Source organism: Solanum verrucosum, unplaced genomic scaffold (assembly GCF_900185275.1).
Source record: "Solanum verrucosum unplaced genomic scaffold, falcon-dt-bn FXZP01000217.1, whole genome shotgun sequence".
In the NCBI taxonomy this organism is placed as follows: Eukaryota; Viridiplantae; Streptophyta; class Magnoliopsida; order Solanales; family Solanaceae; genus Solanum; species Solanum verrucosum.
The window spans coordinates 1,818,897-1,846,135 of record NW_026020032.1 but is presented as its reverse complement, the minus strand read 5'-3'; the positions used below and the strand labels follow the sequence as shown (position 1 = coordinate 1,846,135).

The 27,239-nt window shown below is 30.6% G+C and overlaps 3 protein-coding genes across 3 annotated transcripts; 2 read left to right on the top strand and 1 right to left on the bottom strand.

Moving 5' to 3' along the window:
- Positions 1-2,521: 2,521 nt before the first annotated feature.
- Positions 2,522-3,509, top strand: LOC125821577 (uncharacterized). The gene has a single exon (XM_049500996.1). It carries the CDS (start codon positions 2,650-2,652, stop codon positions 3,499-3,501), a length of 852 nt encoding a protein of 283 aa, XP_049356953.1. The 5' UTR covers positions 2,522-2,649; the 3' UTR covers positions 3,502-3,509.
- A 4,353-nt stretch (positions 3,510-7,862) lies between these two features.
- On the bottom strand, positions 7,863-8,960 carry LOC125821575 (uncharacterized). The gene is made up of 2 exons (XM_049500994.1): positions 8,022-8,960; positions 7,863-7,940 (listed from the first exon to the last, which is right to left on the bottom strand). The coding sequence occupies exons 1-2, from the start codon at positions 8,829-8,831 to the stop codon at positions 7,872-7,874; spliced, it is 879 nt and encodes a 292-aa protein (XP_049356951.1). The 5' UTR covers positions 8,832-8,960; the 3' UTR covers positions 7,863-7,871.
- A 3,234-nt stretch (positions 8,961-12,194) lies between these two features.
- On the top strand, positions 12,195-18,153 carry LOC125821558 (cysteine--tRNA ligase 2, cytoplasmic). The gene is made up of 9 exons (XM_049500977.1): positions 12,195-12,458; positions 13,691-13,754; positions 13,921-14,082; positions 15,412-15,582; positions 15,653-15,934; positions 16,014-16,139; positions 16,602-16,823; positions 16,909-17,025; positions 17,374-18,153. Exons 1-9 carry the CDS (start codon positions 12,286-12,288, stop codon positions 17,800-17,802), a joined length of 1,746 nt encoding a protein of 581 aa, XP_049356934.1. The 5' UTR covers positions 12,195-12,285; the 3' UTR covers positions 17,803-18,153.
- Positions 18,154-27,239: the final 9,086 nt, after the last annotated feature.

The following is a 27,239-nucleotide window of genomic DNA, read 5'->3' as shown; positions in this document are numbered from 1 at the left end:
CCGATGTTTGATATTTTTATTAGGTCCTCTACTAATTTGAATTCACACAGCTTAAGAAGGAAGTGTCAATCCCTGCTAAGATTCTTTCTCATGCTCATGAAGTAAATTTGAGACCTCAAATTAAAGATGAGAGAATCATATCTATCCTACGGCCTACCACAATCTTTAGTGATCGTTCGAAATCATTTACTATGGTAATGTACAAGTACTATAGTATATAGCATAAGATTATTGAAGCATATTACACATCAATCAATATTTACTTTTACATTATCCATAGTTTCCTACTTTTACCTCTCAATTAATCTTCCCACTTTGGCTTTAATAATTACTTAAGTGAGATTAGACAGATCTATCATATTTTTACAAACACCTTTTTCAAACGGTTATTAGGACTAAGTCATATTTTTCTTATTTTTATAAGAAAATAAATAAATTCCTAAGCATTTTTTAATATCTGATATCAGAAATTTACTATCTCGATTAATATGGAATTATGAGCAGATGAAATCCTCTTTACCAAAAAGTTCTTGATTTTTGGACTATTGAGTAAGTCACGTACTCATTTGCATCGGCCTCTCACATATAAAATATATTGTCCGTTAAAATTATGATAAGAGAAATACAAATACTATGATTCACTGGAATTATTAAAACTACAAAATCAAGTTCTAAGTTACTAGAAATTGAATACTTCTACAAAGGGAGATTTTTGTCTAGTCAATGTGAATCCAAATTAAGAGAGCACCAGATATCGTATATCTAAAAAGGAAGAAAAAGTATATAATTAAAAATCCTAAATAACCTTAGAGCCAAATTGTAAATGTGAGGCAAAAATTGCTTTCATAGGGAAAATGTCATTGTTTGCTTTCACTTTCAGATAGCTACATTCAATTGTCTTGGATTTTTCACATATCATGAAACACAATTATGGCGCTAGGCTTCTCTTTCAGCAGACATTAGCCCTTCAATTTTCAACAATTTAAGGTCCATAAATTCATTGAAAAAAATTCCTCTTACCACCCATCATTTTCAACAAGAGCTATAACTTTTATATAATACATTATAAAAGAATTTTTGTACAATCAGATCCTCGTAATATTACCTGAAAAATTAAAGTAAGCGACTAATTATATGGTTCTTTAAAAATATTTTCTATAGCTACATGTATATATATACTAAATGTTGAATTCTCTTAGCTTGTTCGGTGTCTGGTATATCACATTGGAGTCCAACTAAATCTAGGTTCGCGCCGGAAAGTGCTTTATTGGAGGGTAAAGTGCTTCTTAACAAAGACGACTCTGTATCCTGGGGTACTCGAACCTGAAACCTCTAGTTAATTAAGAATGAATGAGTACTTACCACTCCATCACAACTCTCGTAGATTATTGTTATAATTATTATACCAACATTTTCAAGCATTGTAGCCACCAAAATTATTGCAATTCTTGTTATTCTTCTAAGAATAATTCTTCCTTAGATTTAACTCTAAGTTAGGTGAAGTAGGATTTGATTAATCTTTCTAGTAATTTATTTTTCCAGACAAGACATCCTTATAATTTGTACTCTTTTAATGCAAAATGGCCCCACAAGATATTAATGTGTCACAAAATGCCAGAGTTTCTTTTACTAGTGAAATAGTAGATCCTAAGGTGAAGTGTGTATTAAATCATTACATAATTTTCTCTTTTGCTCACATTTTCAAAAAGGTAAAGTTTCTTTGGAAATTAATTCCTATAAGGTGAAGGAATCTTCTTTACTTCTCTTTAGGCTTTCGGTGGCAATAGCTAATTAGTTCAACAAACTTTTTTCATTTATATTTAATGGTGTTCAAATCAGTTTACACGTATCTTAATTATTTTATCGTGTAGTTGTATCTTTCATCAGTCAAATACTTTACCTATATAGATTGAGGAAAGGGGAAAATTGAAGATTCATTTACCAACAAATGGTATATAGAGTCACACGGTAATTATTTCACTAGTTTAAATCACTTTATCAGCTGTAACAATGTAATAAATAATTGTGAAGAGAGTCAACATGAGACGTCAATTCTTGATTAATAGTCTTTGTTTTCGCGACTATCTTTCTAAATGCAACCCCTAACATTATACAGCTATATACTTTATAGAGATCTTGATTCGATATTGAAACAATCTTTGATTTCGTTCAATCACTTAAGCCATATAAAAACATCGAGGTGGAAGACAACCTCTCTATCAAAGATCACTAAGCCACATCGTTGGATGCATTTATCCTTCTTTTTCTTTGTTTTTTTAATTGTTTGATCATTTAGCATGTAATGTCAATCTCAATGTTACACCTAAGTGAAACAAGCCATTGTATTGGCAACACCACTTTGTTGTACCAATAATAGAATCTTGAAAATGCTCTTTCTAGCCTAAGCATACCATATAGTACTATATATAAAATCAAAAGCTCACTCTTCATTCTTACCAAAATATAAAATTAAAAAAATACCATTCCCTTCACCCCCACCCCTCCCTACCTCAACCCCCAAACATCTTCTTCTTTTTACAACACATCTTTTCTTCTTATAAATTAAACTTCACCCTCTTTCTTCAACTGTTGAAATCAACACCATAACTCAAAACAAAAATCAAGAATCATTTAAAAAATAGCCACTTCATGGCTGTTGATGTATGTTGTGAGATTGCAAGTTTAGTTGTTAGTCCAAGAATCTCCTTCTCTCATGATGATGGAATTCCACTTGAATGCCATCAACAACAACAACATCATTATAGATCAGATGCATTTCTTCTTGAATCATCATCCACCATTGATTTTGATTTTGATTTTTGTGTTAGTGAAAAACAACTATTCATCTCTTCTGCTGATGAACTTTTCTCCAATGGCAAGATCCTCCCTTTTGAAATCAAGAACTCAACACCCTTAACACAAATCAACCAATCTTTGCAAAAACAGCCAAAATCTTTGCAATTGCAAAAACAGCCACAAAAATCACTTCTTGAAAATGGTAAGGAAAATACAAAGAAAAAAAGCTTAAAGGAATTCTTATCAACTGATCTTGATGATGATGAAGAACAAGAAACAGAAAAATTGCCACAACCAAAACCATTTTGGCAATTCAGAAGAAGTAGTAGTTTGAATTACCAAAATAGCCACATTTTGCAATTTCTAACCAGAAGTAACTCAACTGGCTCTGCTCCAATACAAAAGAATCCAAAAATATATCAAAAACAGAGTTCACAAATAAAAGTTCTTAGAAAGAGTTCATCATTATCATCATCTTCTTCATCATCATCTTCTTCTTCATTTTCGACGAATTTTTCGTCGTTTAATCAGAGCCATCCATTGCATTCATCATCATCAAAGAAGAGTCAATCACATCCATTGAAGAAGAGTTATAGTAGATCTTATGGCAATGGAGTTCATGTGAGTCCTGTTTTGAATATTCCACAAGCTTTGTTTGGTTTAGGTTCATTGTTTTGTAATGGCAAATCAAAAAAGAAGAAATAATTTATTTATTTTTTGGTTCATAGATCAAAAAATCTTCATATAGTTTATAGAACATATTTCTTGTTTAATTTCTCAGATTCAATTTATATAATATTTACACTATAGTATAATTTGACATGTGGTAATAAGTTAGTTGACACCCCTTCATTCTAAATTACATTGTATAGATAGATTAAATTTGTATATTTAGTATATGTTGAATTTTCTTGATTTCTTTAGTTTTTTTTTTTTTTTAAAGTTTTGAATCCCTTTTAGTGAAAATTCTAATAATGTCATTAATTAGAAAAGTAAAAGTGTGAGGAACACTTCTAAGGGTTGTGGTGGAATAAATAGAATTCTTATAGTATGAGGTTCGAGCCTCGATATGAAAAAGAAAAATCTGACAGAGAATGTTACCCTCTTTAATTAGCCTTATGAAACATGAATTTGAATTTATCAAAGACCCTAGTACAAATATCGAACGGATAGAAAAATTTAAAGGAAAAACATGTGAAAACTCAAAAAGGTTTAATTAATATCAACATAGGATTCTTATAGGTAAAAAAAATTTACTAATTATTTTAAGAAAGAATATAGGTCAAATGAGAAAAGGGAACAAAAGAACAAGAGCCACCTTCCTTTATGGCTTTTCATGCTTTTTTTTTCTTTCTTTTTACTTGGAATATTGTTGTTTAGTAGATAAGTTTTTATGCTTTTTTTTACTATTGAAGGTTACTTTTTCATTTGTTTGTCTACAAAATAAATAACTTTAAATCTTATCATTTGAATTTTATCTTCAAATTTTAGTCCATTTTGTGTTGTCTATAATGGCATCTAGCTAGACAAGAATTAGATCTCAATAATGTCTTAGAATATTAATCAATGATTGAGGCCCTTTATTTGAAGTAATATAATATTTAATTTGGTTGCAAATGTGATTAATTTAAATATTTGACTATGTAGTTATGTTGTAGCTATATTTTAGATCTAAAATACCATTGGCTAAGAGTCAAATCCATACAAAGAATGGTCTATTCATTTAATTGATTTGGTCTTGTCCCAATCATGAATGACCTAATTGGAAATGAATAATAATCTTTCGTTTTAATTAGATATTTTAGATTTGAAATTTATGATTTTTTAAAAGAAAATAGAGTATGTCTTCTTTAATTGATTTTATGTTACACGAATCTGAATTAGTTAGAATCTAAAACTAATATTGAACAAGTTGGGGCCAAATAAAAAGAAATCAAACTTTTCTAGTTATGTTTTTTTTACCAATTGTAATTATGTATGTTGATATAAGTTAAGAGTTGTACTTACTTTTGAAGTCTACAATTTAATTTCAAGAAATTTATCAATTATTAGGAACCATTCAAAATATTAGTCACCTTTAATTTTCCATTTATATGCGACCTAATTGTTGTTAATTAATTGAACACCTTTTTCATACTTTATTAAATTTGTGGTTGACACTTTCTTTAACAACAATTAGACCCTAACACGACAGAAACAACAACAACAACAAAATAACATGATTTTATATATTCAACTATAGAAGAACTTAATGACTAAATAATTCATGTGGTTTTTTTTCTCCATATTTAGATATTATATTTTTGGTAATAAAAATACTATCAAGGCAACCAAGTAAATCCTAAATAGACAGATTTTCTTGGGCCGGCCCATAAAACAACATATGATCCAATAACCTTGAACATTTTGGGCCTGAGTTAATCCAATATGAAAAAAACGTGGGCTTCAAGGTGTGTTCGGTACGAAGGAAAATGAGGACAGAGGTAGGGGTGCGGGGTGATGGGGATGATGGCTACGGGGAAAGGCGAGTATGTTGGAGGGTCGGGGCCATGGGAAGGACATAATGAACGTGGAATGCCATTTTGTGGAACTTATTTTACATACATTCACACGCGAAACTTATTTATTTTTTAAGAAATTATTTTTCAAAAATATTGATACTGAACACACCCTTAGTCCAACGGTAAAACGGCTTTATGAGACTTATTAATATAATTAAATATTAGAGTGCTATTCCAAGGAATTAAAGTGAAAAAGGTAGAAATAAATTTAAAATGACTTAAGCTAATAAAAGCTCTAATCATTAAAATGCCTCCAAATGGGAAGAATCGTGCTTTAATCAACTAATTCCATATAGTTTTATCATGTCAATATAAAAATCCCATATTATAATATTTTAAAATCTAGGGATTGATAATCTCAAATTTTAAATTTCATCACTTTGTCAAAAAGTCAAATTTGTAAAGCTAATCCAGTTTCCCTCCAAAATAAATTTTCAAAGGGAACTATATTTATAGAAAAATAATTATTTAGTTTGTGCGTTATCTTCCACAAATGTTCGAATAACTCCGCCTACCAAGAAATATTATGCTTAAAAAAACCCTACAAAACATACAGTACCATTTTCAAATATAAGATCAAAAATTAAACAATGTATTTTTATTTTTTTTAATTTCTTCTATTTTCTTTTTATTAAACTGTTACTTGTCTAAAAAGTAATATTAACCTGCCACATAAATAAGGAATCTTTACCAAACCTAACCAACTTAAATTCTCACCATCTCTCATCTCAACATGTACTAAACATAGCATTAGTCGATAGAAAATATGTTTAGGCAATGCACCAAGAGGAGCATATGTAATTTCGGTTCGAGTTCTGAATATGAAAAAAAGTCTTGATACACAATGCTTCACCTTTAAATGGCCCTTACGGTTTACACGCCCCAAATCTAGATTAGTTGAAACCCAAAGAAAGGAAAACATGTATTGAAAGAGCAAGCTCAAGTTATGTCCTCTAAACAAAATCACTTGCTTAACATTAATGCACTGCAGTGATCATCTTAGTATATACTAATTAATGCGGTCTAAGGGTGTGGTGAAGCGGTCAATGAAGTGGATGAAAACCATGAGAGATCAGAGTTCAAATCACAGCATCAGCAAAAAATGCTAGGTTATACCTTCCGATTGACACAGTCTAAGCCTTGGTGGATAGAGTTACACAAGTGTATGTGTTGGTGGAAGATAACACATACGTGGTTGAAGAGTCGAGGTGTGCATGGACTGGCTTGAACACCACCATTATATTAAAAAAAACGACAAAAATGCTAAGGTAATTTCTTCTCATTGCCACTCTACCTAAGCCTTGGTGAACAGAGTTACGCGGTGGATGTATAGGTGGAAGAAAGCAAATACCTGGTTAAATAGTCGAGGTGTGTGTGAACTGGCTTGAACGCCTCTATTACATTAAAAAAAAGTATGCAGGAACAGGGACAGCAAATGCAAAGAGACAGATATCTAAAAAACCATTTTGTACCAAGTAATTCCCCAGCTTAATAAGATAAGGTTATAGACCAAGTTTTCAGATTTTGGTTGTGCCTAAAAGACAAGACACAAAAGCCAACACAATAACTACTATGAATCCTAGTTTCTGATCAAGTTCAACCAAAACAGAGGCAACATATGAAGGTTAACAAAATCGAGCAGTCAGCGTTGTCCGAGTTTTAGAACGAATATGAAAGGAATTGCAACTATTAGACACAAGAAATGAGTAATAAGCGTCAAGAGAAGCACACAGTTGTGAATATGCAAAGAACAGAAACATAATGTAGCACAAAACACACTTGAATTCAATATGGTCAGTGTTGATCTATGAACATTCCACTGCGTTAAACTGTCAATGAGAAGCACAAAGTTTCGAGTTTGAAAAGAACAGGAACATAATGTAGAATGTAATAGGCACTTGAAAAGATGAAACCTTTTTTTCACTATATGAACAATTGTCTTTGATCTAAGAACATCACACTATGTTAAAACTTATTCCAGTGAACATAAACCAGAGAAAATATGAACAAATCAAATCACCTCTACGCAAAATTAGCATTGCAGCAGCAACTTTATCCTCCTCTTACACCCCTTTTCGTTACCAACGGGAATTCAACAGTTTCATCAAATTCACAAACTAGAAAAGGTGATGCCACTATACCAGTATCAAAGTCACCATCTGCAAAAACAAACATTGTATATACAACACAATTAAGTTACACATTTTGAAATCAATCTTGATATTCAAATCTGAAACTACATTAGTTTATCGAGGGGCAAAGCTAGACTGTCGACTATGGGCCAGTAATTTTCGTTCAAACCAGAGACAGAGCCAGGAGATCATTCGTTCAAACCCCCTTGACACAACTTGAGAATCTATTTCGAAACCTCCTCACTGAAAATCCTGACTCTACCATGAGTTCAAATCTTGTATTTTGTCTTAAGAATCTATTGAATATATACATATTTATTGATTTTAGAACTCAATAAGCTTCGAATATTGGCTCCGCTATGATAAGGTTTACCTTTTCAATCTATTGATCATCGGGGACTTTGTATAAGTCCGGTGTAATCTCCGTCAACCATAGCCCGGGAAATAAAGTCTGCAAAACAAACAGCAATGGAACAGTAAATTCAAATCACAATTCATCAAAATGATCAAAAATTTCAAATAAAATACTTACGTCTAAATTCTTTTGAACCATTTTAACTCGTTTTTTGGGTCGACGAGGAGGTCTATGTCCAACCATTGCCATGAAATCCTCTTCGATCTCTCTCCGAACAAGCGAAACAGAGAAATTCGTTCTCTTTCTCTTCTCGCCGGTGTATGAATCTCCGGCGCCGGCAAACTCACTTCGAAGTCTGACAGATTTGTTCTCATTCCTTAACGGCGATAACGACGATGACGAACCATTGTTTCTGATGACATCAACCTTCAAAGCTCCATTCGATCCGCCGCCACCGCCACCGCCGCCGCCGATTCCGTTCATTGGCGCCTTACACGCCGCTCTTCGAGTACGTAAGTTCCACGGCCTAGACGCATCTACACCCGTCGTAACCTCCGTCGGTGCCGTCGCCGGAGTTACAGACACTTCTTCCTCCAACCCATCTCTAAAAATCGCGTATTTCATCTTATCAGCCTCTGCTTGAAGATCAAACATCAACTTCTCCCTTACAGCCGCGATTCCATCTCCGCCGCCGCCTCCGGCAGCACCGTTGTAACCCGCCGACCTGAATTTCCGAGTGAAACCCACCTCCGTCTCCTTCAACAACTCATCCCTAACCCCACTGGATCTCCGATGGTTAACCATAACATCGATTTCTCTCATCCGCCGTCCGATTGAGTCAGACCCATTTGATCTCCGATGGAAATGAGGAATTTCGCCGTTGGAATCCACCTTAGCACACCTCAAAAACTTCTGATTACCCCACTTTAAACCACAAGGTAAGTCGAAATTATGCAGAGGTTTCGATCTTTCATGTCCCATTGCCATGAACAAACACCTCACCTCACAAAAACATTCAAATTTTCAAACTATAAAACTCAAAGTTCCAACCTTTATATATATAAATTTCTGTTTATATCAGTTTATACAAATTTCTGTTTCTCTCTGTTTTTTCTTTTGGTTTTTGGGTATTAATGGCTTTTCTGTGTGAAATCGCCGGGAATGCAAGCTTATATAGGTGGGGTGGTGGGGAGTGGGGGTAGGGTGGGTATTAACGTTCGGGTTTGGAGAAACAGTATTATGTGCTAAAATGCGCGGTGCAAGTGACGGTCTGCATTTTGTTATTTCTTAAGGGTTTTTTTTTTCTTCATAAGACGACGTCGTATTACACTCTTTGCAAATTAAGTATTTTTTTTTTTTATAAAAACGACAATATTTTTAATTGGGTTTTTTGTTCAATATATATTAAAAAAAACACTCTGTATCAAGAATTTTTTGATATTTGGTTAAAGAAAGAGCTTCTCCGCTACACCATATTCTTTGGTAGTTGGGCTTTCTATTTATGATTATGGAAGAAATTTTTCATCTCGAATTGTATTCCCAATGGTGAAGTTGAAAATCGAATCCTTCAAATCTTTGTTGTGGAGTCGATAAACTATATTCCCTTTGGTTGAATCATAAGGACTTACTTCGCTTTTGACTCTATCTCCTGACAGTATCTGTATAAAACAAAGTATATTCATGGTTTGGGTATAGTAAAGGCCGATTCAAACTAGAAAATCAAACGAAATCCATATATATGATATTTAAAAACTCACTAATTCATGATTAAGAAGGTAAAATGCTTCATATCAAAAGTTTTTTCTTTTTCATTGTTCAAATTCGAGACTAACATTAAGATTGAAAGACTTATAAACCATTTTATCACACCCTTTTTTGTTCTTTGCCTATAGTATTGAATTTGAGAGAATTTCGTAATTACTATGTGACCTAAATGGCATTTTAAGAGAAAATACTTAAAAGTGTTTAGAACAAAATGAATTAGATGAATAGAAAAGTCGTCCAAGCGTTTTGGATAGTATTTGACTAAAGTTTGTAAAGAAAATATTGAAATAGAAAGATGTATTTGGGAGATGGTATGCAAATATATTTTGATTTTTGGTTTTGTATAATTTGATGTTAAGTTTGATATAACAACAATTTATATGTTCCTACCAAAATGAGATAAAATTTGATCATATGAATTGTCATTTATAATATTTTTTTTAATTTAAATTCATCTTAGGTCAATATTGTACCAAAAAAAAAATTCATAGTAGTTAATAAAAGTTTTATTTGTTTCCTACTAGCCTAAATATCTCTAATATGGTTAAAAGACTATTAGAAAGAATTTGACCTAAGTTTTTTTAAAAAAAAATTAAGGAGAAAGGTGAAAAAATGGTGAAAGAGGATTACAAGATGAAAAATCAAATCGTCAAAAAGATGTATAAATTTAGATAACTAATTGAGCTACTAAAATTTTTAATATATGACCATTGTATCCTACCTTTCATTACATCTACACTTATTCCAATAAATTTGATTTTCTTCCACATGATTTTAGATATATTTTGTCTTCTTTTAACACTTTCAATATTCCTATGATTTCATAAAGACTAGTGCCTTTTGAGTTGGTCAAAATTATCATACAATCTCAAGAAACTTTTTATATAATCATCTTGTCCTTAAATGTGTTTACTACTTCCTACATAGCTTTGCATCTTGCAATGAAGTTGATCATTTTTAATTTTTTATAATTTTGTATAAGTATATTCATCTTGTATTTATTACTATGACTTTGCGGCATTTATTTTATAGTCTTGATTCAAATAGGACATTTAATTTACCAATTAAGTATATGATTGTCATATAGCAAGTTAAGCACCACTTAATTAATACAAATTCCTCTCTTGATCACACATAGTTAACATAAGTTTTTTCTAAATGAGGAGTTGTCATGAGATTATTGAAATTTAAACTCATAACATCATTGTTTAAACTGTGAAGTGTAGTTATCAAACTGCTTTGTTTTTTATAAACACCAACTAAAAATAGTTAGTGTATTAACTGGTACATAATTTTCATCAAAAGAGTTTATCATTTACCTACTATATATACATAATCTTTTCTCTGTATATATTAACCAAGAAAGTACAAAATTTATAAGTTATTATTAGTACAAAAATTAGAATTTTTGCTTAAGAATGTCCAAACCAAAACGAATCCCATGTTGGGCCAATGTGTGTGGCTTTGGTAGACAATTTGCCCAAAGAATGAATTTTTGCTTAATCTTTGCAATTTTGAAGTTTCATTTCCTTTACAAATTACAACACAAGCCCAATCGAATTCTAAAAAAAAACAAGCCCAACACTTTTTCCATTTGTGTTTTTTCAAGCAATGTCCGATGTTTATGTGAGTTAGTTTTACTTGATATAAAATTTAAGAAAAAAAAAGTTTTGAAATTTGTAGTCTAGAATAAGTGTCTAAATTATTTCATGTATAAATTATAGGAACCACATATTATAAGTACTAAATAACATCCTATCCCTTCTAGTTTTTTATTTATCAAAAATCCCTTAAAAGTGATGTTTGCGGGATACATAGCGTTGTGCACGGGATACATTAGATTTGATACATTCCACATAGCGGGATACATAGCGTTGTGCACAGGATACATTAGGTTTGATACACTCCACATAGCGGGATACATAGCGTTGTGCACGGGATACATAGCGTTTGATGCATTCCACATAGCGGAATACATAGCGTTGTGCATGGGATACATACGGGATATATAAGTAAATAAGGGATTTTTGAAATTTTTGAAATAAGTAGGGATAAATGGATATTAAGGTAAGTAAATGAGTGTAGTTAAGTAATTTGTCCTTATTTCATTAAGGGTAAAATGAACATATCGAAGTTAAATTATTACTAAATATAGAAATGTCCCAATTTGATGAAATTGACTAAAAAGGAAAGTGAATCATATCAATTGAGACATAATTAAAACTTCGATTCACATATTGTAAGATTCATTTTTGAAAGCACGGGTTTCGATTCCCACCTTGCAATCCTTGTCCCTATTTCCCCTTGCGTGCCCAGTCTTAAAAAGAAAAATATGATTCTTACAATATAAAAATACTAGATAATTTTTATCGTATGTTCATGAATCCCAACTATTCCACCACGAGCCCAACTCGATTTAGTCAACTCACTACAAGTTGACTCATTTAACGCAATTTTTTTTTAAGCTAAATGTGATTTTTTCCCCTAAATTATACTAAGCAAATAAAGTTTTTTCCAAAATAAAGAGAGGAAAATAAAAGCAGAATAAAAGGGAAAAAAAATTATGCTTCTTATTATACGATAGTGTACACAAATCTGAACGGCCGGAGTTAGGGTTTTTGTACGAAGAGGAGTAAATTGACTGTCCGTTCCGGTCGATCGGAGATATTTCTGAGAAATGGCGAACGAGAAGGTGGAATTTCAAGTGTATAATTCAATGACGAGACAGAAGGAAGTATTCATACCGAAGGAACCTGGGAAGGTCAAAATGTACGTGTGTGGCGTTACCAGTTACGATTACAGTCATATCGGCCATGCTCGTGCCTATGTCGCCTTCGACCTTCTCTACAGGTCAAATTTCTAAGTTTCAATTGTAACTGCATTAAATTGTTGCTTTTTCTGGATTTGATTCGAGCTGTTTGTAGTTTTTGCTTGTTTAATTCTTGTTATGTTATGTATTGGTGTTGAATTGTGCTGTAATTCTCACATAGAGGAAGTTGGTTGATCTAGGAACATGATTGGATATTTAGCTCGTTTGACCAAGCTTCTATGATCAGCTTATTTTGAAAAATGCTTTCAAAAAGAGTACTTTTGTCGATAAGTAGTTTGTGTTTTACCAATAAATTTTTTAATAGTGCTTGTAAGTGAATTTTTCTCTAAAGTGCTTTCTTCTAGGGAAAAACGACTTTCTTTTAGCTTCTGAAAAACACTTAGACTACTCTGTAGAAGCACTTATGTTTTCCCAAATAGGCTATAAAAAGTTGGTAAGTTCGAATATATCAGTTTCATTTAGAGGAATTGGGTAGCTAGTTTGATAAGAGTTGGAAGTTTGATTCTGTTTGTTGTATGTGAGTGGAGAAACAACCAGAAATTGAATAAAACATTTCTCATTTTGAGGAATCTAGATGTTATTATTCTGAATTGTCTAGTTTGAACCAATAAATTGGAATTGTACTTTTATGTTCTATCCATATAGGCTATTAGTTAGTTGGTTTTATTGTTTAGTTACTCTTTTTACACTTAAACTCTGTTAGTTGAGTGAGATTTAGAGAATTTGTAGTTTAAGAGACCCCAAATTAAAATGAGTTGCCAGCAGACCAACTGTTTTTGCTTCTACTTTTGTAACTAATTTGCATCTTCTTGATGCCTTCAATGGAACATTTACTTCATAAAAAAAAAATTAAAATGAGTTTTCTGTTTTTCTAAAAGTAATTTGTTGAACTAAATGGGATAGAGGGAATAGTTTTTATCAAGTAATTGAAGACTATCTTGTTGATATTAATTTGGCACGTGTGTACCACATTAGCCTGGACTAGTATCTCCTTGAGGTCATTAAACATGGGAACCAAAAGGTGCTTTGCTTTCCAACCAAAAGGAGAAAAGAAAGAAGAAAAAAATCCTTGAGGGTCTTTTGTTTTGATCTTCATCTGTTTAATTGTGATGAGACTTATGTTATTTATCATGTGTTGTGGTATAAATCAATGTAAGTGCATTTAGATTAGTTCTTTTAGTAGTTTGTGATTGTTTTTACTTCAAATTACTCAACAGTCTGATAGAAATTTTCCATGATCTGGAATTTACAGATATCTGAAATACTTGGGATATGAGGTTATGTATGTGCGCAACTTCACCGATGTAGATGACAAGGTGAGATATACAATTTTTGGGGAGTAAGTCTCTTTTTATGTTCTCTCTTCCCGAGATTAAAGGAATTTTAGACCCTTTTCTTTTTAATTTTTATGGATAAGCTTGGCAGTATCAGTTAGCTCACTGTATATAATACATCAAATGCATGACAGTTGGTTCTTTCCAGATAATTCGTAGGGCTAATGAGCTTGGAGAAGACCCAACAGCTCTGAGTGGTCGATACTGCCAAGAGTTTCTAAAAGACATGGATGATCTCCAGTGCCTCCAACCGACTCATCAGCCACGTGTTACTGAGCACATGGAGCAGATTAAGGAAATGATAGCTAAGGTACCCACATTTAGATAATCCCTTCCAAAACCTATTCTGACAAGTAAAAGCTTATTGATGTGATCCCTCCCATTTTTTCCCTGAATTGAAATCCCACTTGAGCAGAGGTGAGGTCTGTTTCTGTTAAGTATGCTATTGCAGTTTTCTGATGCGAACTTTTCTCTCATTTCTTTTCCTTGGATAGAGGTTGTAATAGACTCCTCCTTTAGATAGAGATGCTTTCTGAATGATCTTGAAAACCATGTATGTCATTTTGAATCTTTGATAGTGTAGGATCTAGGATTCATCTTGTTGTGTTTATTTGACGTTATATGTGGTTTCTCCTTCTCTGAAGTTCAATAATATGGATGCTCATCTTGTTCACTTATTTATCATTTTCTGCTACTTTTGAAAAAAAAGCAATAGGAAGTTAAGAACTACATTCCGTGATAGTATGCTTTGCATTGAAAGATAGTCTGGAAAATTTATTCTTGTATATAATGAGAGAAGAAGTATATGTAGTAAGGATTAACAGTTAGGTTAGCAGAAGTAAAACTCAGTGTTGGATGGGAGAAAAGTGCAAAATACTGCTTAAAGTATGCAATCATATTATCTTTCTATCTTAGATTTACCTTGAGCTGCTTTTTGTTTTATTCTTTTACTAGTAAAATTACCCGCGCTTCGCGCGGGAAATTAATATCACGGAATTTATAAAATAATAATTAAAACCTATAAGTCATTAAAACTAAAACACTATATTATCTTACATACAAGATTACGTAGTAACAAACATTAATAATGCAAAGGAAAATGAAAATTATTACATCTTATCATTTATCTTTAATAACATAAGTATAAATTAATGACTCTAAAAATACATATCAGGATCTGTAACCTCAACAGCAGCAAAGTACACAAATATTTAATTGTAAAGAAGTAGAAGAGGTTCAGAATTTTCGTTGTTTTAAAATGAGAGGAAATCCCTCTATTTATAGACATTAAAGGGTAGTGTGAAAAATGTTGATTGTGCCATATCGGAAAGGTTACAACTATTTGGAAAAGTTGCAACCCTTCGGAAAGGTCACAACCTTTCATAAAAGTCACAATTTTTCATTAAAGTCACAACTCTTCATAAAAGTCACAACTTTTCATGAAAGGGAAGGCTATTTTTGGAAATAAATAAATTAAAAGGGAATTCTGGTTTGTGGTGGCGCAATGTAAGCGGGCCTAAGGTTCTCTTTTATATATATATATATATATATATGATATATGATATATGAATGATATATGATGATTCAGATATACTCTGCTCTCTTCTTAATGCTAATGATCTTGAGGTGTAACCTGCAGATAATGGCTAATGGCTGTGCATACACAATCAATGGAGATGTTTATTTCTCTGTTGATAGTTTTCCAGAGTATGGTCGATTGTCTGGACGAAAATTAGAAGATAATCGAGCTGGAGAACGAGTTGAAGTTGATTCAAGAAAGAAAAATCCTGCTGATTTTGCCTTGTGGAAGGTGCGAAGTTTTTGTTTACTTTTCTTCAGAGTTACTAATTTAGACTGACATGCCAATTTCATTTTTACAGTCTGCAAAGCCTGGTGAACCAAGTTGGGAGAGCCCCTGGGGTCCTGGAAGACCAGGTTGGCATATAGAATGCAGCGCAATGAGTGCGCACTATCTGACACATTCCTTTGATATACATGGTGGTGGAATGGACTTGACTTTTCCTCACCATGAAAATGAGATTGCCCAGAGTTGCGCTGCTTGCCGGGAGAGTAATATTAGCTACTGGATGCATAATGGTTTTGTGAACATAGATGACGAGAAAATGTCGAAATCATTGGGGAATTTCTTCACTATACGTGAGGTAGAATATAATCTTTAGCTACTGTCTTAATATGTTTGTTTTATAAAATGTTATGGATCATATCATGCATATTTTGTAGGTTACTCGATTGTACCATCCCCTTGCATTGAGGTACTTCTTGTTGGGGAATCACTACCGATCTCCGGTTAATTACTCAATATCACAGATAGAAATTGCTTCAGAATCTGTGTTCTACATTTATCAGGTCAGGAATACACATTTAATGTACTTTTAATACCTCTTGTTCAATTATTTTTGCTTTACTGTTACCATTCTGCAAAAAAGTTTGATTATTTGCTTCTTGGTGATTGGTACACGCAATTCCTAAGCTATTTTTTGTTTTCCTCTTTAATTTCTGTCTGTCCATGCATGTTCCTTTTAGATCTGCAGTCGAGGCTCTTAGGATTGTGGTTCTATTGCTACTTCGCATGCACAATAGCTGAACTGAGTAATATGGTTTTGGGCTTATGTTTTCAGCAACTTACTAGTTCAATTAAAAAATGAAAGGTTGTCTGAAGCTTTTATATATATATATATATATATATGATCTTTCTCCTGTTACATGAATGCTCATGCGACTTCAAAACCATAGTTCCCCAATCCAAATCTATAGTTAGCGTCTGTCTTACTTTTAGACATTTATTCGGGTAATTTTTGTGATTGATAGACCTTACTAGATTCTGAAGAAGCCTTGTCAGCTTTCCAACAAGGAACTGAAACTGCAAAAAATGCAAAGGGGCGTGTTACCCCTCAGGCCCAAGAATGTATCAATAAGCTGCATAATGAGTTGAAGACAAAGCTCTCTGATGACTTGCACACACCTACAATTTTAAACGCTGCTCTTCAAGAAGCCCTTAAACTCATGAATAGTTGCTTGACCATACTGAAGGTGGGAACTCTACTTTCCTTTTTAACTTCTGCATATGGCTGGTGTGATATAACTGAATCATTCCATTATCTCTTCATCTTTCCAGAAAAAGCAGCAAAAGCAACAACACTTATCTGCATCTTTGTCCCTGACCGAGCTCTTGAAAGAAGTGAAGGCAGTATTGGATGTTCTTGGCTTGCTTGCTGGTTCAACTTGTGCTGAGGTGCCCAGAAATAGTACTCCCTATGTCTTAATTTTTTTTTGGCATTCTTTCCTTTTGTTTAAAAATGACTAGCACCTTTCTATACTTGGAAATAGTTAATATTGTCATTTCCATCATGTCAGTTGTGTTATAGCCCTCATCCCATACAAAAACAATTTTTTAATACAAGTGTACTTTTGGTATTTAAATCTTATTTGGTTTATGTGTCCAAAGTTTTTCTTTCTTGGTAATCTTGTTTCTAGTCGAGCAAGGCTGAACAAATTGGAATGGAGAGCACATTTGTTTCCTTTTACTATATGAGACTTTCAGATGTTGAGTCTTATTTAACTCATTTATTTTGTTGTGCAGGTTTTGCAGCAATTTAAAGAGAGGGCATTGAAAAGGGCTGAGTTAACAGAGGAAGATGTTCTGCATGCAATAGAGGAAAGAGCACTAGCAAGGAAAAACAAGGATTTCGCTAGAAGTGATCAGATCAGAACTGATCTAGCTGCCAAGGGCATCTCTTTAATGGATATTACAGGGACGACAGAAACAGCATGGAGGCCTTGTGTAAGATCCATACAAGAACAGCCCGCCTCCCCAGCTCAACCAAAAAAGTCTGCTGCAGCAGTGCAAGAACAGCCTTCCGCCCCAGCTCAACCAAAAAAGTCTGCTGCAGCAGTGCAAGAACAGCCTGTTGCACCATCTCAACAAAAGCAGCCCTCTGCAGCACCCCAACAAGAACAGCCCGCTGCTGCGTCAGCTCAACAAGATCATCCTACGGTGCCACCTCAGTAGCCCTTCTCTGATTACTCGAGTCAAATTTCATTTTTGGAGTTATTTTCGTACTTATTTGAAATCTTTAACTTGTGAACTTCTAGTTTATGGATGAGACATACATGATACTATTATAGCATTGGGCATGTAGCTAAGATGAGCAGAATAATTCTCTTTACAAGAAGAGGCCTGAGGCTCAATGCCCACTTCCTGTTATATTTCACGGCACATTTTTGCCTTGGTTTAAGCAATCCAATTGACATGTAAACTGTATCATTGTTGTACTGATAAAACTTATGAATATACTGGCACCACCAGTTTTTGACTATTTGGAGATATTCTTATAGCTATTTCACTCTACTGATTGAATAAAAGTGGTGCCAATATGTGTTTTATTTTTGTTCTTATGAAATAGCATTCCTTCTTGCCATGTTCATCCTTTTTGGTTGCTTGTAACTTTTTCTTTAATCTTGTTCATACTTATCAGTAGTAGCTTATACTCCCTCCGTCCCTTTTTAGTTGTCCACTTTAGAAATGGCACACAGATTAAGGCAACAATGATTAGCACAGTGAAGTTACAATTTTACCCTTATGACAACTTTTCACTTCAAAATTACAACCACTTATTTGAATTCAAGTGAAATAAATTGGAGGGAAACAACATACACTTTTACAATTTTCAAGAAGTGTAAATAAGGGTATAATAGGAAAAAAATTGTTGTCCTTTCTTGGTTTGTCAAAATGGACAACTAAATAGGGACAACTAAAAAAGGAAATATGGACAAGTAAATAGGGACGGAGGGAGTATTTAAGTAATGAAGTTTCTTTTTTTGCAGAAGTGTAGGGAATGAAAATGTCTTGTTTGGATCCAAATCCTATTTGTCGAAATACATTGAGTATGTTGTTGTATGCCTTGTCTGGGCATGTATGATTTCGAGTCCCATGAGCTTCCCATTAACTTTTTTTTTCCTAACAACTTCTGATGGTTCGTTGGAAACAATCTTTCTACCTCACAAAGGTAAGAATAATATCTGTGTACATTCTATTTTCAGGCATCTCTTGTGTGATTACATTGAATATGTTGTTGCACTTGTTCTAGCTATTGACATAAATTGATGCTCCATCATCCATATTTGACTCCATGTAGCATCTTTGAACACCTCTATTAAAAACATGTTAGACTTTAAAAACTATCTAAAGGTTAGCCAGTTTTTGCAATAGTCACCATTCTTTCTTTAGTTCAATTTGTAGTCAATATGTTTTATACAAAAAAGAACCCATGCAACGATAGTGAATTCTTTTTTTTTTAGAGAGCCTATGCCTTAAAAGACAGACCCTAAGCCCCCAAGGCCTAGCTCAAGTGGCAAAAGGTGGAGGATTTGTGGCTTAGGTTGCAGGTTCAATCCCCAACCATGCAAAGCGAAGCCCGGTATTTAAGTGGAGAATGGTAGAGGGGCCGGCCCATTATCTACCGAGTTTAAAAGGCTATGATTGGTCCAAAGGGCGGGTCATAGAAGGATTTTTTGGTTATCAAAAAAAAAAAAAGATAGACCAGTTATTGCCTACTTCACTCCGACTTTAGACCTCTCATGCTTCTTCTTTAGACCTTTGGGTCAACTTCAGACCATCAGGTCTGCACTTACATTCAGACCCGAATTCAAACCTTAGACTCATTTGGGTCCGAAGTTGATTTTGAGATGGTTAAATTTTAAAGACAGTAAAATTTAGGGGGTCCTAAAACGGCTATTTTGTGCAATTCCTCCCCAAATCAGATGGGCTTATTTATGATACAGAATTGGGCTACATTTAGTTAATATGGACCATATGGCCCAAATTCTAATATTCAAGTGTTGATTGGTCCAATGCTACAAATAGGGATGAAAACGGGACGGGGCGAAGAATAATAATTTATAAAGCTAAAAGATGGAAATAATTCATTAAAGAAATAACATTTTTGCAAATTCTGAACTTTCATAGTCTTTTCATAATTCACCAACGAAAATGCTGGACAAAAGAATTAGAAGAAAACTTGAGGGAGTCGCGGTGGGATCGATGGGAGTAGGGCGGGTTGAAAACAAAAAAAACTGATTTAGTATGAGACGTGGAACCAATATACAATATATGAGTTTTTTTGGAACTCAATAACTTTTGTAAAGTATATATAAATATAGGACAAATTACTTAACTACACTCCTTTACTTACCTTAATATCCATTTATCCTTACTTATTTCAAAAATTTCAAAAATCCCTTATTTTACCTATGTATCCCGCATGTATCCCGTGCACAACGCTATGTATCTCGCTATGTGCAATGTATCAAACGCTATGTATCCCGTGCACAATGCTATGTATCCCACATGTATCCCGTGCACAATGCTATGTATCCCGCTATGTGGAATGTATCAAACCTAATGTATTCCATGCACAATGCTATGTATCCCGCTATGTGGAATGTATCAAACTTAATGTATCCCTTGCACAACGCTATATATCCCGCAAACATCATTTTAAGGGATTTTTGGTAAATAGAAAACTAGAAGGGATAGGATGTTATTTAGTACTTATAATATGTGATTCCTATAATTTATACAAATGTTTATAAATACTTGATTAGTATAAACCAAGTTATTATTGCAGAAACTCATAAATTTTACATCATGTGATAGAATTTTCACATTCCAATAAAATTTAAAATTTTCAATTTACCTCTAATTAATTTAACATAAACATCGAGCGCGGATAATATTTTTTCCTTAAACCATGAAACATGTGTATCTCACTCCTAAAGTCATGCCACTAACTTTGCTTGACAAATCACAATCAGAGCTTGAAGAAATTAATCCTCAAGTCCTATATGATATGACACCATTATCATTAACATTATTACCTGTCTTATTTTCTCTATCTTTAAGAATATTGAACTTATTTTGGGTCCACTAACTCTACGCGTAAGGGTTCATCTGAATATTTTTATTAAAAAAATTATATTTTATATAAAGTTAAAATTGTTTTATTTATACACGTAATTTTTCTTAATTTTTTAATAAAAATTATAATTTCCCCACTGATTTCTACGTAAATTTGGGATACTAATAACAAGTTGTCAATCTAAGGACTTGACTTGAATTTTAAGTTTCGAATAACACCGCAAAGTGGAAAGAAAAATTAAAGGTGAAAATAATAAGGGATAATATGTCCACTTTGTTGGACTTTTTCATTTTTTCCACAAAGAAAATGTATAATTTTTTGGATAGTACATAAGATGTGTCATCATGATTCATGAGTTTGTCTTGTGAAAACTATACTGTAAAAATGAAATAATTTCCTTTTTTGCTTTCTTTCTTTAGTCTTTACGTTAGTTAGTTGATTATACGCGGAATTAAAGAGAAATATATCATTTATCGTATTGCTAAGTCAAATTATAATAATTTTTTAATGAGATTGTCCACTTTAATACGAAAAATCATTTTGTTCTTATCAATTAACACTTTTATTTTTTGTACTTTTTCATTATGAAGACGATAAAAGATCATTTTATTCAAAAAAAAATTTAATTGTGAAATTCCTTCTCTTCCATTTCACACCTTGAATGAATCCTTCTTATTGAGATGAACGCGTTTTCACTAACAAGGGAAATAAAGTTTTTCGTTTTTAGAGTACTTTTGTGAATATAATAGTGGAGGGTACTCTCTTTTACTAATTAAATTTGAAATTTGTGACGGAATTGTGACAATTTTTTTAAAAAAAAAATCTTAATATTTGATTTTCTTGTAGTAATTGGAGTCAATGAAAATACTGGGCCTTAAGTGAGTAGGCCGGATATTGGGCCCAATTATACCCATTTTGATGGGATTTGCATCTAAGCCAGGTATTCGGTAACTCAGCCTATTAAACATTTCGACAGAAGAGAAGAAATCACTTTGTGTGTTTGTCTTTATTGAATTTAAACCTGAGATTTTATAATACTCAACATGCTTTAGTGACAATCAAGTCACGTCCTTGAGTGCAATGACTATGATTAAATTTATTCACACTAGAATGTTTAAACAAAATCGATGAATCAAGTCGTGTCTTTCATAGAGACAAATATATTTTAACTAATTTATGATAAAATATATATATATATATATATATATATATATATATATATATATTTGAATCGTTAAAATTAACTACTTAATTTGATATAAATATCATCCATGAATAAGTATTTTAGGGGAGGTAGATAAATGAGGGTTAAGTCTAAGATTCTTAAGGCAAATCCAATTTGCTTATGTAATCCTAGCTATATATTATAATTATACTACACCTTTTTTAATTAACGAAAAAAGTACAATTATATGGTTATAAAATTAATAATAATTGTATGATTGTACTTGCTAATTAATAGATCTCTCGAAAGGTCATCTTAGGTTATCTATTCCTAGAATATAATTGTATATTACATGGTTGATCATTTTTATTTTAATAAAATAAAATAGAGATGACCTAATGTGTATAAATAACATACAATACACTCAAACTCCTCACTTTGAACTACAAATACTTTAATTAATTAATATTCGTCCTATATATATAGGTAAATAAATAACTTGACTTCTTGTTGAACCAAAGTCCCTTGTTCCTAATATATTACTCTTATTTAGAAGTGAGAGTTGGAAAGGACCAACATTGCATTAATACTCTTGTACAACATGCATACAATTTTGTACATTAACTTTTCAATGCATTAATTAGTTGTACAATGTGCAAAAACAATTGTACATTAGTAGAAGGACTAACATTGCAATTATTATTATTACTCATTAGTCCTTATTAGAATTATTATTATTACTCATTAGTCCTTATTAGAATTATTATTATTACTCATTTGGCTTCATCTACTTCTACTTTATTAACACATATTTTTCTTTAATAAAATAATTATTGCCTCCATTTTTTTTTTCAATTTTTAACATTTATTTTTAATTTTAAAACATTGGAAATTTTATGTTAAAAATTTAAATAATAGAAAAAATGATTTATTTAACTTTTATCATCATCGATACAACTAATTTATTTGACGTTTTTTCTTAATCTTCATCTCATCATTAATGTTATTTATATAATTTTCTTAAATCACTTATTTTTTCTTTTTTAACTCTTTTTTTATATATATAAAAGTTGGATATGTAAATGATGATGTCACATTTCTTAGAAGCTAACATTACTATTTATCTAATTTGTCCAATTTTTTTAAAAAAAATGAAGATATCATACGCAAATTTATGGTTAAACTTAAACTATTTGATTCTCGAAAAATAAAAAGTCTCACATAAAATGGGACAGACGAAGGATAACTCTCAATTAAATTTATTTCACTTTTTATTTTCCATTTTTAGCATAATTTTTCAAGTTGGATTTCTAGGAATTCTATAGTAGACCCATTTAAATTTTACTTTTTTGTTTTAAATTAGAGAACTTGGCTGCACTTCGCGCGATCATTTAAATTAAATAATTTTTTTAATTTTATATTTACTTTGTTGTTTAATTGTAATATTATTATTTGTCTTAATAATATGAAGATTGTGAAAAAAAATAAAGCTTCACAAATTTTACATCTATTAAATGAGGAAGAATATATTTTTTATCAAATAAGTTAAAAATATATTTGCTAATAACAAATTCTTCCATTGCATGAAGTTCATCCTTTAATATATAATATATATTTCAATCTACCATTCTCCTTAAATGTCTAAGAAATATCTCATAATGTCAAATAAGACTGTAATACTCTCTCTGTCCCTAATTACTTCTCCACTTTTAAATTTACGCATTTATTAAGAAATCAATTAATGACATAGTCAGTTTATCATTTTACCCCTATTAATTATGAAGTAGATGAAAAGTTCTGCAATTTTCAAAGTACTTGCTCATTTAATTGAGGGTATAATAGGTAAAAAAAATATTCTTTCTTGATTTGTCAAAATGGACAAGTAATTAGAGACAACTATAAAAGGAAAAGTAAACCAGTAATTAGGAACAGAGGGAGTACTAAACAAATGCATCAACAAATGAAATTTATATTAAAAATATATTGAATAATGACATAAAGATACCTTAATAGAATTTCCTATCCATTTACAAACAAAAAAAAAAACGTCACCCTTTCAATTTCGTTATATCTTCTTATTTAGTAAAAGAATCATCATTTATTATATTTTACTCCACCTTCATTTGTACCGTCAGAGTTTTAAGAATAAACATTAAATTTTAAATTGAAATAAAATTCATTGAAAAATGACAGAAAAAATAATAATAGTATATGAAAATTAAAACAAGGTGCAAGAAAAGCCTTTTCACAATAATTTTTTCAAATATATTGACAACAATTAAAATGAAGCTGTTATTTTATCTTTAAAATTAAGTTTCATTGAATTGAATTAGTACAATGAGAAAAAATATTAAACTAATAACTTTTTGATGTTATTAAATGCATTCTATTTTTAATTGAGTAGTAGATTAAAAGTTCCGAATTAGGATATTAAATTAATATTTTACTCTCTCCTTAATTATTATGGTATTGCAAACATTTATTTTCCTTAAATCGTGATTCATTTTCCATTTACAGTTATATCCAATTAATTTCTAATGTATTGAATGTGGTTATGGGATATTGAAATAATATCTTTATTTTTCCTTAATCATAATAAAATTATAATTTAACATTTATTTTTCTGAAATGATAATTTTGTTTTAATTCCTAGAACATGTTGTTTACTATATTGAATGTAATTATAATAAAACATATTGTATTTAGTATGACAAAAGAACTCAAAAAATGGAGAAATTAGATAAATAGTAATCTTAACTTCTAAGAAATGTCACATCATCATTTACATATCCAACTTTATATATATAAAAGAGTTAAAAAAGAAAAAATAAGTGATTAAACAAAATTATATAAATAACATTAATGATAAGATGAAGATTAAGAAAAAACGTCAAAAAAATTAGTAGTATTGATGATGATAAAAGTTAAATAAATCATTTTTTCTATTATTAAAATTTTTAACATAAAATTTCCAATCTTTTAAAATTAAAAATAAAGCTTAAAAAAAAAATCGAGGCAATAATTATTTTAAAGAAAATATAACCAAAATTGTCAAAAAAAAATATAAAAATAAGTAACTATCTATTAGTAAGAATGGTGTCACTACATTTTCTATTTTAACTTTATTGTTACGTATGGATAGAAACTTTTACATGAAGAAATGATCCAAAAAATTAAAAATAATGATTCCTTAAATGGTGATTCCTTTTCCATTTACAGCTTTTCAATTAATTTTTAATGTATTATATATGCTTATGGATATTGGAATAATAATTTTATCTTTCCTTAATCATAATAAATTATATTTTAACCTTTGTTTTTGTGAAATGATAATTTTCTTTTCATTCGTACAACATATTGATTAATATATTAAATGTAATTATAATAAAACATGTTGTATTTAGTATGACAAAAGAATTCAAAAATTTTAAAAATTATAGAAATAGTAATCCTAACTTCTAAGAAATGTCACAAATATATATATATGTATATATCTAAGAAAATGATATAAATTACATTAATGATGAAATGGAGATTAATAAAAGAAGTAAAACAAATTAATAATAATATTGATGATGATAGGAGTTAAATAAATCATTTTTTATATTTTGTAAATTTTCAATATAAATTTTTCAGTCTTTTAAAATTAGAAAATGCTACAAAAATAAAACTAAAACTAAAAATCGAGGCAACAATTATTTTAAGGAAAAAATAACAAAAAATGTCAGAAACATTGATCAGAATAAATAAGTATCTATTGCTAAGAAGGTGTCACCCCACATTTTCTATTTTAGCTTTATTATTACATATAGATAGAAACTTTAAGATGAAGAATGATCCAAAAATTTTAAAAATAACAAATCAATTATGTAAAAATACATGTGTAATTCTTATAAAGTTATAATAACTAATTTCTTCAAATAAATAATTAAATGAAAGAAAAAAAAGTAATTAAGAAAATAATATAAATAACACTAATTATGAGATTAATAGCATTGATGAGGAAAGGAACTAAATATGATCATCTTTTTAAATTCTTTTTTAAGAAAATATATATAAACTTTAATTAAAGATAAATAAGAAAAAAAAACTTTAATTAAAGATACAAAAAATCAAGACAAAATAAAAGAAGAAAGAAATTAGAAGAATAATGAGGTTGAAAGAAATAATATCTAATTTTCTCTCTTTTCAAGTCACAAAATAAATTTTTGCTTGTTCTCCTCCTAATTTGATACGAATTCCATAAATAGAATGATTTTTTCTCCAAATAATTTTTCTTACCCTTTGAAACACTAATCAGGCTTCTTATAAATTTCTCAATCACAATGAATTTTCTCTCCTTGTAGGAGGAATAAACATTTTTTCAAAATGTCTTTTATTTTGAAAAGAATTTTTTGTTACATAATCTCTTTCTTTACATCAATGTCTTCACAAGAATAATGAGATATTCTCTCTTTCTCTTTTGTTAAAAAAGTCACATGACCTAGAAATTTGATGGACATCTTAGCGACAAAAGTTGATACCATATATTGATCATTATCGTCAAAAGAAGAAGAACCAAAGTGAAGAAATTTGTTCTTATTTGTTACAAATGCTCAACTATTTTGTTTTTATTTTATAGGCTAAATAATTATAAACAGTTATAAAAAATGAATAGTTTTTATCTTTTCATCTTCCATTTTCATTTACTTAAATTTATATTAGTGTAATGGATGTTATAAAGGGCATAATTAATCGGGTATGACATAAATACATTTTTTTTAAGTACAAATAAAAAATACAAAACAAAGATAAAATGTCAAAAAAAGGAAAAAAATATGAATACAAATACTGGTCATAGAGAGATGCCACATCAAATTGTCAATATTCAACTTTATATATACATATATAGGTTCATGCCCTTAGATGTTATTTTATTACTTTAGCTGTCATCGACATTTTTGTAAATCTGATATCTACTTTGGAACATTTTATAATGTGGCATAGGCTGACAATTCAGATCATAAATTTAAAATAATAAAATTTAATTTATTATAATACTAATATCAATATCATAAAGATATATATATATATATATATATATATATATATATATATATATATATATCATTTAAAAACTATATAAAAAGTATTATGAATTGTAATAATTAACCCTTTTTAAAAAAAAATCATATAACTAATTTGATTTACACTCCAAAATTCATAGGTGTCACATAATTTACACATTAATTCTTCATTACTTAATATATGTAATTATATCAATGACATATAAATTGAAATTAAAAAATACATATTTTATTTGAAAATCACGTAATAGTACTATAAGATATAATAATTAACAACTTAACATATTTAAAAATTTTA

Excerpts from the sequence above, each read along its gene's own strand:
- LOC125821577 (XM_049500996.1), top strand. The coding sequence starts at position 2,650 with ATGGCTGTTGATGTATGTTGTGAGATTGCAAGTTTAGTTGTTAGTCCA.
- LOC125821575 (XM_049500994.1), bottom strand. The coding sequence starts at position 8,831 with ATGGCAATGGGACATGAAAGATCGAAACCTCTGCATAATTTCGACTTA. Across the intron at positions 7,941-8,021 it reads TGGTTCAAAAGAATTTAGAC|ACTTTATTTCCCGGGCTATG; the intron begins GTAAGTATTTTA and ends TTTGTTTTGCAG.
- LOC125821558 (XM_049500977.1), top strand. The coding sequence starts at position 12,286 with ATGGCGAACGAGAAGGTGGAATTTCAAGTGTATAATTCAATGACGAGA. Across the intron at positions 13,755-13,920 it reads TCACCGATGTAGATGACAAG|ATAATTCGTAGGGCTAATGA; the intron begins GTGAGATATACA and ends GGTTCTTTCCAG. Across the intron at positions 17,026-17,373 it reads CTGGTTCAACTTGTGCTGAG|GTTTTGCAGCAATTTAAAGA; the intron begins GTGCCCAGAAAT and ends TTTGTTGTGCAG.